Source organism: Lepidochelys kempii, chromosome 6 (assembly GCF_965140265.1).
Source record: "Lepidochelys kempii isolate rLepKem1 chromosome 6, rLepKem1.hap2, whole genome shotgun sequence".
Taxonomy (NCBI): Eukaryota; Metazoa; Chordata; order Testudines; family Cheloniidae; genus Lepidochelys; species Lepidochelys kempii.
In genome coordinates this window covers 44,677,010-44,689,264 of record NC_133261.1, presented here as the reverse complement: position 1 = coordinate 44,689,264, position 12,255 = coordinate 44,677,010, and the positions used below count along the sequence as shown (strand labels likewise).

The 12,255-nt window shown below is 40.9% G+C and overlaps 1 protein-coding gene across 1 annotated transcript in view; it reads left to right on the top strand.

The window, feature by feature from the left end:
• The window catches only part of METTL15 (methyltransferase 15, mitochondrial 12S rRNA N4-cytidine), a 191,977-nt gene extending 180,193 nt beyond the window's left edge, over nucleotides 1-11,784 (top strand). The window contains exon 6 of the mRNA XM_073347785.1: nucleotides 11,147-11,784. Coding sequence (XP_073203886.1) covers nucleotides 11,147-11,589 — 443 coding nt within the window. The 3' untranslated portion in view covers nucleotides 11,590-11,784. The remainder of the gene's footprint in view (nucleotides 1-11,146) is intronic.
• Nucleotides 11,785-12,255: the final 471 nt, after the last annotated feature.

The following is a 12,255-nucleotide window of genomic DNA, read 5'->3' as shown; positions in this document are numbered from 1 at the left end:
TTGATCTTAAACACCCAATGAAACTCACTTTGAAATGTCATTAGAAATCTAATTTACTTTTTATAATTTAAGGTGTCCATCATCTCTTCCTGCTAGCAAGCAAACTTCATGCCCTGTCAGCAAAGAAACCGTTTTTACAATTATTTGTCTTAAACACTGATATCCTACAGCGATAGTCACTCTATAAATACTTTACATCATGGGTTCTCAGTGAGGGGGTTATGAACATGTCCACGGGGATCAACAGGAAACTCTGCCTTAGATAGATTTTTGCCACAGCTACTTGGAGGTTAATAGGTATACATTAAAACTTACTGAAAAATATAAAAATTTTGAACCTCTTAAAATGTAGCTTTAGTCTTCTTCTATTCTACTGATCAACGATTCTTATTTCATTTCAGTGGGTGATATGCCTTGTTACTATTAGCTTAAGCTAGTAACTTAATTTTGCTTGGTTTCATTTAGATTTGTAACCCATTGACAGATCATTGTGAGATCATGTGGTCATCTGGATTTAATTTGAGAGAAGTTGGAGATTAGCTAATAAAAAAGTTTAAAAAAACCCTTAGTGGGCAAAGCCAGTATTATCCAGATCTATCCAAGTTCACAGACTTTAATTAACAGTTTGAAATTTGTAATATTGTTTGAATTTTAGCTGGGTGTGAATTAACACTGGATTAAGAGAGGCTAGACAAAAGGACATGAGTTGTGTCACAGAAACTTATTAAATGTGATGCAAATTCAACAGATGAATTCCAGCAAATAGGTGCATGGTCTGAATTAATTTTTAAACTCCACCACTCTCATGCACTCAGGGAACTTTAATGCCTCACATTGACAGGCACAGTACATTGCTAATTTCATTTCATTACAGTCTGCCCTTGTTGCCAAGAAAGCCAATGGCATTTTGGGATGTATAAGTAGGGGCATCACCAGCAGATCGAGGGACGTGATCGTTCCCCTCTATTCAACATTGGTGAGACCTCATCTGTGTCCAGTTTTGGGCCCCACACTACAAGAAGGTTGTGGAAAAATTGGAAAGAGTCCAGCGGAGGGCAACAAAAATGATTAGGGGACTGGAACACATGACTTATGAGGAGAGGCTGAGGGAACTGGGGATGTTTAGTCTTCAGAAGAGAAGAATGAGGGGGGATATGATAGCTGCTTTCAACTACCTGAAAGGGGGTTCCAAAGAGGATGGCTCTAAACTGTTCTCAGTGATAGCAGATGACAGAACAAGGAGTAATGGTCTCAAGTTGCAGTGGGGGAGATTTAGGTTGGATATTAGGAAAAACTTTTTCACTAGGAGGGTGGTGAAACACTAGAATGTGTTACCTAGGGAGGTGGTGGAATCTCCTTCCCTAGAAGTTTTTAGGGTCAGGCTTGACAAAGCCCTGGCTGGGATGATTTAGTCGGGGATCGGTCCTGCTTTGAGCAGGGGGTTGGACTAGATGACCTCCTGAGGTCCCTTCCAACCCTGATATTCTATGATTCTATGATTCACAAGCTTAAAAAATTCAATACATTTTAACGTATGAATCTATTAGATTTTTAAAAGTGTAGGTAATATCAGGGTATCCCACAACTAAAAATGATAATTTCTCTCAACTGGGATTTCAAATAATTAATCTAGCTAGAAGCATGATGTTTTTATTAATGAAATCCATTTTATAGACTTCCCATACAAATTTTGTTGTATTATTATACATAGTAATGCCTGTTACCAAGCAAGATTTTCTTTTACTGTTAATATGGCTTTCGTTTGTGACTTAGCAAAAAGCACAGGATTTCCTGACTTCGGAAACGTTACTGACTCAGGGGACTGAGAATGGGATAATTTCACCCCTGGATTGCTGATTCAAATCCAGTTTGGATTGTTAACAACTGTTCCAAATAAATAGATGCCCATGTGAAAAAAATCACCACTATAATAAACATTCATTAGTTGTTGATAGTCTCAGCAGAGAGACCAAGGATTCACTGGGCTTGGACACTGAGCAGTCTTTTCACTCCATACAGCTGGTACATGATCTTTTCTCTAGAGTTTTTCTCTAGCCTTTTCTCTAGAGTTTCTCTAGAGTTGTTAGTCAAGCACCTTTCACTTTATCATCAGCAACATTTGTATCGTACCCTGCCCTGGTCAGCTTACAGTTTAGGTCAGGCATGACATACAGATAAGGGTAATGGGCATTAATGGGATGGGAACAGGTCAGGGTCACATATATAAGATCACACAATAACTTAGATTAGTCATGCATAGTTCCTTAAAACATTTTGTTTGAACTTCATCCCTATCATCAATTCTCACCAAACTCATCCACTTCTAAATAATGCTGCAGCACTAAACTCACAAGTACTGTTAAACAAGCATGTAAACATGCACAAACATATTAAAAAACTGGGATAAATGAAAGAGGAAATATTAGCTGCAAGTTTGGTAGTAAAAATGCTGTATTTCTGGCCTTACAGCAACATCCACAAAGTGGTACAAGTGGGCTAGAATTGCATCTTTCTTTTTTCACATACTTCTAAATTTGTGAAACTTAAGATTCCTATTCTACTCCTTTCTGTTTTTCTTTACCTCCCAGGGGATAGCAGTGTGTCCAGTTTATTTAGGTTTAAAAAATAATTTTGAAATAGTACAAACATTTGTAGGAGCCTTGATAGTGCAGATAAGTAAAAAGACAAAGATTCTCAAAATATTTTGATGACATAGAAGATAAAGCTATCTTTTTTTTTTCAACTGAGTGTAAAAGAAAGCTCCGTTAGACTAGTATATAGTAGAGATGGGCCAAGGAAACCAAAACCAGATATGATTAGAATCTGTTTCCATTTTACCCAAACTACCAAAGTTCAAGAACATCCAATAAAAGGTTCCAGTTTGGGCTTATTTCTAGTGCTGGGATGACTGTTTTACTTTTTAAAAAAAGAACAGGAGACTAGAGACTAACAAATTTAGTAGAGCATAACCTTTCGTGGGCTACAGCCCACTTCGTCGGATACATAGAATGGAACATATAGTTAGAAGATATATATATATACATACAGAGAAGGTGGAAGTTGCCATACAAACTGTAAGAGGCTAATTAGCTAAGATGAGCTATTATCAGCAGGAGAAAAAAAATTTGTAGTGATAATCAAGATCATTGAGGTTCCATTTCAGCGAGTAGCTGTGGATATTCTGGGTCATTTTCCGAAAAAGACACCCAGAGGAAAGCAGTACATACTGACTTTCATGGATTTTGCCACCCGATGGCCAGAAGCAGTAACTCTAAGCAACACCAGGGCTAAAAGAGTGCCGGGCACTAACAGACATTTTTGCCAGGGTATGTTGGCACTCTGACATCCTCACAGATGCAGGAACTAATTTCCTGGCAGGAACTATGGAAAGCCTTTGGGAAGCTCATGGGGTAAATCACTTGATTGCCACCCCTTATCACCATCAAACAAATGGCCTGGTGGAGAAGTTTAATGGAACTTTGGGGGCCATGATACATAAACTCGTAAATGAGCACTCCAATGATTGGGACCTAGTGTTGCAGCAGTTGCTCTTTGCCTACAGAGCTGTACCACATCCCAGTTTAGGGTTTTCACCATTTGAACTTGTATATGGCTGCGAGGTTAAGGGGCCATTACAGTTGGTGAAGCAGCAATGGGAGGGGTTTACACCTTCTCCAGGAACTACATTCTGGACTTTGTAACCAACCTACAAACCACCCTCCGTGCCTCTTTAGCCCTTGCTAAAGAAAACCTAAAAGATGCTCAAAAAGAGCAAAAAGCCTGGTATGATAAACATGCTAGAGAGTGGTCCTTCAAAGTAGGGGACCAAGTCATGGTCTTAAAGGCGCTCCAGGCCCATAAAATGGAAACGTCGTGGGAAGGGCCATTCACTGTCCAAGAGAGCCTGGGAGCTGTTAATTATCTCATGGCATTTCCCACCTCCAACCAAAAGCCTAAGGTGTACCATACTCTAAAGCCCTTTTATTCCAGATAATTAAAGGTTTGTCAGTTTACAGCCCAGGGAGGAGATGACGCTGAGTGGCCTGAAGGTGTCTACTATGAAGGGAAAAGTGATGGTGGTGTGGAAGAGGTGAAACTCTCCATGACCCTTGGGTGTATGTAGTGACAGCGGATCAAGGATCTGTGCACTAGCTACGCGCCAACGTTCTCAGCCACCCCAGGACTGGCTGAACGGGCATACCACTCCATTGACACAGGTAATGCTCACCCAATTAGAGCTCACCCAACCTTACCAGGTGTCTCCTCACGCTAAAACTGCTATAGAACAGGAGATCCAGGATATGCTACAGATGGGGGTATGAATTTAATGTGCTCTCTTTCGGGCTGCAGAATGCACCCGCCACCTTCCAAAAACTTGTAGCTGGTCTCCTAGCAGGATTGGGAGAATATGCAGTCGCCTACCATGATAATGTGGCCATATTTTCGGATTCCTGGGCAGAACACCTGGACATCTACAAAAAGTCTTCGAGTGCATAAGCGAGGCAGGACTAACTGCTAAGGCTAAGAAGTGTCAAATAGGCCTCAACAGAGTGACTTACCTGGGACACCAGGTGGGTCAAGAAACTATCAACCTCCTACAGGCCAAAGTGGATGCTATCCAAAAGTGGCCTGTCCCAAAGTCAAAGAAACAGGTCCAATCCTTCTTAGGCTTGGCGGGATATTACAGGCGATTTGTACCACAATACAGCCAAATCGCCGCCCCACTGACAGACCTAACCAAAAAGAAACAGCCAAATGCAGTTCAGTGGACTGAAGAGTGTCAGAAGGCCTTTAACCAGCTTAAAGCAACACTCATGTCTGACCCTGTGCTAAGGGCCCCAGACTTTGACAAACCATTCCTAGTAACCACAGATGTGTCTGAGCGTGGTGTGGGAGCACTCTTAATGCAGGAAGGATCGACTCAAGAGTTCATAGTATCATAGAATCATAGAATATCAGGGTTGGAAGGGACCTCAGGAGGTCATCTAGTCCAACCCCCTGCTCAAAAGCAGGACCCATCCCCAATTAAATCATCCCAGCCAGGGCTTTGTCAAGCCTGACCTTAAAAACTTCTAAGGAAGGAGATTCCACCACCATCCTGTCGTGTTTCTCAGAAAGAAGCTGTCTGAGAGGGAAAGCCACTGGTCAATCAGTGAAAAGAAATGTTACGCCATTGTCTACACTCTGAAAAAGCTACACCCATACATTTGGGGATGGTGTTTCCACCTGCAAACCGACCGTGCTGCGCTACAGTGGCTTCATACTGCCAAGGGAAATAACAAAAAACTTATTTGATGGAGTTTAACTCTCCAAGATTTTGATTTCGACATACAACACATTTCAGGAGCTTCTAACAAAGTGGCTGATGCACTTTCCTGGGAAAGTTTCCCAGAATCAAATAGTCCTTAAGATGTGGAAAATATTGTTAGTCTTTATACAGTTAGTAGTATATTTAGAGATGTATGTGTCTTATTAACTCTCTTTTCTCCTAGAGCTCCAGGAAGAAATCACAGCCAGTATTTCACCCTATTTGTGATTTGGGGGGCATGTCATAAATATAAAGGGAAGGGTAACCACCTTTCTGCGTACAGTGCTATAAAATCCCTCCTGGCCAGAGGCAAAATCCTTTCACCTGTAAAGGGTTAAGAAGCTAAGGTAACCCCTCTGGCACCTGACCCAAAATGGCCAATGAGGGGACAAGATTCTTTCAAATCTGGATGGAGGGACAAAGGGTTTGGTCTGTCTGTGTGATGCTTTTGCCGGGAACAGATCAGGCATGTAAGCCTTACAACTCCTGTAAAGTTAGTAAGTAATCTACCTAGAAAATGTGTTAGATTTTCTTTTGTTTAATGGCTTGTAAAATAAACTATGCTGGAGGGAATGTAAATTCCTGGTTTTGTGTCTTAAGGTTTTGCCTAGAGGGATTCTCTATGTTTTGAATCTGATTACCCTGTAAAGTATTTACCATCCTGATTTTACAGAGGTGATTCTTTTACCTTTTCTTTAAATAAAATTCTTCTTTTAAGAACCTGATTGATTTTTCATTGTTCTTAAGATCTAAGGGTTTGGGTCTGTGTTCACCTGTACCAATTGATGAGGCTTATTATCAAGCCTTCCCCTGGAAAGGGGGTGTAGGGCTTGGGGAGGATATTTTGGGGGAAGACGTCTCCAAGTGGTCTCTTTCCCTGTTCTTTGTTTAAAACGCTTGGTGGTGACAGCATACTGTTCAAGGACAAGGCAAAGATTGTGCCTTGGGGAAGTTTTTAACCTAAGCTGGTAAGAATAAGCTTAGGGGGTCTTTCATGCAGGTCCCCACATCAGTACCCTAGAGTTCAGAGTGGGGAAGGAACCTTGACACACCCTATGACAGCAGGTCAAATAGTTGTAGATGCAATTCATTTGTCTTTCCTGATACTCATTCTTGCTATCGCTTTACTCTTTTCAGACATACGTTTTATGTTTTCTTGCCATTGTGTTACATTTCTTCATGGCACAGAATGAGCATGGCTGAAATTTTCCATGACTAGAGGCAGAGATCAGATGATTTGGTTCATGCCAGGAAAGAACGATGAGATCACAGTGTTGCTGCTAAGTGTTTGGGGGTGGGTAAAATGCTGCTTTCTCTAATATGTATATTAAACAGGATGCTGCACATTACATCAGTTGCCAGTGACCACATTTCTGGACCCACCTCACTCTATAGAACTCCTCACTTTGTCTCAGGCAATCATTTATACAGCTCAGCAGAATTTCTGTTTTTTACCTTCAAATCTTACCAGAGGAATGTACAGCAGAGCCAGTAGTGTAGAAATATGTCATACTATCTTGGAAATTATTCCAGACTGGAGCAGCTGCTGAAACAAGCTTTGCAAGGTGTCTCTGACATCACTTGCAACCACACAGCCGCCCCAACTGTAAAGGTAGTGCAATCTAGTGTTTACATATTCAGACATTTTAGTCTGCAAATTATTGCAGGTTTGGATGGCATGCAGCTGTTTCCTGAGAACCTTTGTCTCTGTTCTTCATTTCCACCCACACATTTGCAAATACACAGTTTTCAACATGCTTCACAGCTTCAGGTTGGCTCCTTGTGCAGGAAAAAAGAGAAGATGGGAAAACAGGCCAAAGTGGATGCTATCCAAAAGTGGCCTGTCCCAAAGTCAAGTGGCCTGTTTCTTATCCCCAGTTAATATCCTCTCTTCCAGATCAAGAATAGAGTGCCTCATGCAGTATCCTGAGATGATGGAAAGGGCCCCCCCACCGACCCGCATGAGTTTGGCATTCTTAAAGAAAGTTTTCAGTAGGGAATGCCTTTGTGCGAGAGCCAGCGCTTCAAGTATCATCCAAACTAGTGCTGGTTTTTTTCATATAATACAAAGCAGAAAATCCTTTCCCCCCTTTTATAGCTGATGTTGAGTTTGATTAAGGGATACGTTCAACCCCTTAGTTCTTCTTTGAATGGCCTCTGCATATTCTCACATGTGGAATCAAGGTCCTTGAGACATGGGTTCCAGTATCTTCTGGGGTGCAGTGTCTGTCTTGGGCTGCCCATCCCCAATGGTATCAAAGGGGGAGCTGCCCCAAATGCTTTTCAGTTCCTGCCATTAATTTAGGGATTCCTAACCTAAAACTCAGAAGAAGTGGGAAATCTGGATGTGGAGTTTGGATTCCAGTTGCAAGGAACAGTTCTATCCCTTTACCAAATAACATTATTGCTTTCACTTCCCTGAATCAGGCTTCTGCATTCACCTGGCACAGTGGTTTGTAAATTGGGTTCAAATTCACATCTCTTTTAAGACTCTTCTGCACCTTAATATGCTTTTTTCTTTAGCCCAGGCTTCGTCAGCCTTTTTTAACCTGGCACAGGCAATGATGATATAAAGCTAAATTTTGTAAGGTGAATAATGACACAAAGAAGTCCAGAAAATATCACCTTGGTCATCTTTCTCTTCTGAATAGTAAAGAGAATGGTGCAATTCCTCAAGGAGTCAGTGGACAATATAGATTAGTTGGCAGTATTTAGAGCTGTTTCAGAGTAGCAGCCGTGTTAGTCTGTATTCGCAAAAAGAAAAGGAATACTTGTGGCACCTTAGAGACTAACCAATTTATTTGAGCATAAGCTTTCGTGAGCTACAGCTCACTTCATTGGTGAGCTGTAGCTCACGAAAGCTTATGCTCAAATAAATTGGTTAGTCTCTTAAGGTGCCACAAGTATTTAGAGCTATTTGTCCAACAAATTCACACAAGTAACACTGTCACATTAACCAGAAACAATCTAACTACTTGAGGTGGGAACAATATCAACTGTTCCCTCTTAACCCCTCTATCTTAGAAAATAAAAAAATAATAAAAAAATAAAATTGGAAATTTAGCAGCAGATGCATAGCATGAATGCAGTCAGGATGTCTCTTGTAAACCTCAGGCAATTAATACAAGGTTAGTCAGTCACTTGCCTTATCTGTCAAACAAGTAATCTGAAACAGAGCAATGGTCTCACCCAATACAGTGTAATCAAATACTATGCACTGGGGTTTCCATAGTTTCAACCTATTTAATTCAGCTCAAAATCTGCAGACTAGGTAACCTCCAAAAAATCTGATTGGGACATGTTCCCAGTGGATGCCTTTTTGTTTAGTTGGCATGGCTACTTCACATAGACCCTCTTTCCAGACTTCTTATCCATAGAATATAATCTAGGAAGAACAGAAGCCCTATAAACAACACCCTTTAAACCTCAGTACTCTCTCACATGCTGACAACTCAACATTATATCTTAAGCTTGCTTTCCTTCAAATACCGTTTGTCCCAGTTCAAGCAGACTGTCACTAATACCAAAGTATGAACAGTGAGACCATGGAAAATTTAGGCTAACCATAGTACGAAACCTGCCTTTCTTATCATTTCTTTTCTATCTAAAATTCATCATCTTGTATGGAAGTTACTATGTGGTATGAGGAGAAAAATATGAACTTTAAATAATGTAAACCTGCATTTTTCTCTTTATTTATACATTTTAAATACATTACAAGAAGACAAAGGTAAGATCTTAGTAACGTGTAATAAATCTGTATTCTTGATTCTTTGTTAGGTGCCAATTTAGGCATAAACAATGCTAATTAGCATATGATTATCTTTATATAAAGGATTTCCATGAGGAATATGTAATATTGATACAAACAGGAAATAATGTAAGTGTGGTAATATGTGACACAGTCATTTTGTACTGGTTGTACTATACCAGTGGTCACCAACCAGCCGATCACGATCGACTGGTCGAACCTAGAGGATCTCCCAGTTGATCGCGATCTCTGGAGGTGTAGTGTGGCTGCCACTAAGGCAGACTCCCTGCCTACCCCGGGCCACGCCACTCTTGGAAGTGGCCAGTGCAGCCCCGCAGCCAGGAGGGACTTGGGGTAGGCAGGGAAAGCTGCAGGGGCAGTGCTTGCAGAGAGGGGCAGTGCGTGGAGCCACGTGCCCCACGCCCCTCCCCAGGGGCTGCAGGGGCTTGTTGGCCCCTTCCGGGAGTGGTGTGGGGCCAGGATATGCTGGGAGTCTGCCTTAGCAGCAGCCACACTCAGCCTCGCTGCGCCAACCGGAAGCCGCCGGAGATACGTGTTGCCCGGCAGCAGGCTGCACCCCAGTCCTGAGCCCCCTCCTGCACCCCAAACCACCTCCTGCACCCCAAGCCCCACTGCCTCCCAGAGCCAGCACCCCAAACCCCCTCCTGCACCCCAGCCCTGAGCCCCCTCCCAGAGTGAGCACCCTGTACCCCCTCCAGCACCCCAACCCCCTACCCCAGGCTCAGCCCAGAGCCCCTCCCACACTGCAAACCCCTCAGCCCCAGCCCAGAGTCCACACCCCCTCCTGAGCCTCAACCCCCTACCCCAGCCCAGTGAAAGTGAGTGAAGGCGGGGAGGGCGAGCGACTGGGGGGGAGAGGGATAGAGTGAGTGAGGCGGGGCCTCGGGGAAGGGGCGGGGCCTCAGGGAAGGGGTCAGAAAGATCTTGGGTTGCCCTTAGATTCAAAAAGTGATCTTGGGCATAAAAAGGTTAGAGACCACTGTACTATACTGATGGATGAATTATAGTTTCTGCAATAGCTACAGACAACTATATCCAAATTCATATATAAGACATTATCAATCTGTGAAGTATCTAAAGTAGGATTTATGAAAGCTAGAGATCCAGCTCTATTCAGTGTCATCTTATTGAAATGTAATTATATAAATACTTAAATGAAGTGCATACACTACTAGAAAATAATATTTCCTTTTAGTGTTTTACTGAGCGGATAAAGCAGCTTTGTGGTATCACAAATAGTATCACAAGTGTTGTAGTATCACAATTAGATTCACTACGCTTTTAATACCAAATATGGCTTGCTCATTTTTTCCCCTACCATTAAAGTTTAACAAGTAATAGTCTTATTTCTTTAAACTAGAAAAAGTATTTAATTGCATTTAATTAAAATAGGATAATTATTTAAATCCAGACTCTGTGAATTACTGCACTTTAATCTAGAAAATGACACTTACTATTTGCTTCTGCTTCTGCATAAATTATATATGTTACCTGTTTTAAGAATCTCAGACAAGCAACCAAGCATGCCTGTCTATCTACATCTATATATGAATGTAGTGAGTACTATTTCTAATGAAGATATAGAAAACTAATTTTCACTTCAGAGTTTTAGGGCATTTTATCTGTCTACCCTCTCTGTAATTTTTAATGTATCGCAGTTTCATGGCTGTTGCTTTGTATCTCACGTGCAACTTTATTTTTCAATTCTGTGAAGGAGTTGAGGGTGCAGTTTGTGTGAATGATTCTGTAGAAAAAGGGCCTGATTCCACAATAGGACTGCTCAGTTGAACAGGGCTTACTCGTGTAACTAAGGGTTTCAAGGGCAGGTCTTAAAGATGTATTATAAAGGGAGGAGCTCACTACTCATTGTTCGTAGTATCCTTTACTTTAAAGTCAGTACACATCACTGGATTAATGTCAAAAGTAGATAATGGCAGGTACAAAAAGTTTATGGAATTACCAGATTTTTTTCTAAAAGATAACAGGTTTCAGTACAGGAAAGCAGTATAAATGTACTTGATGACAAAACTTTAATCTCCTTTCTCTCTTTCTTTAATCCACAACAGGTGCTTTTCCAGCAAGAGCTTTGTATGCCCGAAAAGACTTACTTCAGAGACCTACACATGTTGCCACCAAAACTTTCCAAGCCTTACGTATATTTGTGAATGATGAGCTCCGCGAACTCTATGTAGGGTTGAAGATAGCTGAGAAGTTTCTGAAACCTGGAGGTCGACTTGTAGCCCTTTCTTTTCATTCGCTAGAGGATCGTATCATCAAACGATTCCTTCAAGGAATAGATGTTTCAGAAAAGTCCAACCTTAACATAAGACAGAAGATAAGACAAGGACAAAAATATTACTCAGAACAAGATGTGGAAGAATTCTCTAGTGAAAAATCCAACTCAAGGTGGACATCTATACAGAAAAAAGTGCTTACTCCCCACGCTGCAGATGTTCAAGAGAACCCAAGAGGAAGGTCTGCCAAACTAAGAGCTGCTATCAAACTGTGAAATAAAGTAAAATAGTCTGATTTTCTCTTTATATTAAATATACTTTTGTAAATTTTCATCTTTCAAACTGTACAGAGGTGGTCAAATTGAAAAATAAAAGGAAAGAAAAAAATTGATATCTTAGGAAAGAGTCTTGACTTCTGTCTTCAGTCTTCAATTTTAATTAAGCTGTGGAATTGAAACATGGAGCATCACATGGTAAAGCAAGTCTAAACCAATGGGCATAACTAATATTAATTTCTTTAGAAAAACAGTTCTTGAAACACAAGGCTCAGATGTCTATAATAGCAACCCTTGTATGTACAACTTAAACATATAGGGCTTTATGCACCTATTTATCCACAGCATAAACTCCCATTGAACTATTCCAACTTCAGTCCCACAATTGATCATGTTGTGCCTTATTGTTTTAACATATACATTCTTTAAAACAGCTAAAATTTGAAGTCTATTTAAAACTTCTTGTATGAGAAACATCATAGATTGAAAATTAATATTGGCTCCTTTTACATCTGTTAAACAATTTATTTTTTAAAAATTGATATAAAAAGTAGCTTAGGTTTCATCTGCTTTAACTTCTCCCTCCCTTTACAAAAGAAAAAAGAAAAAGAAGTGTTCTCTGATTTGGACAATCAAAATGTGTGGCAGAATTTCACTTCTGATGAA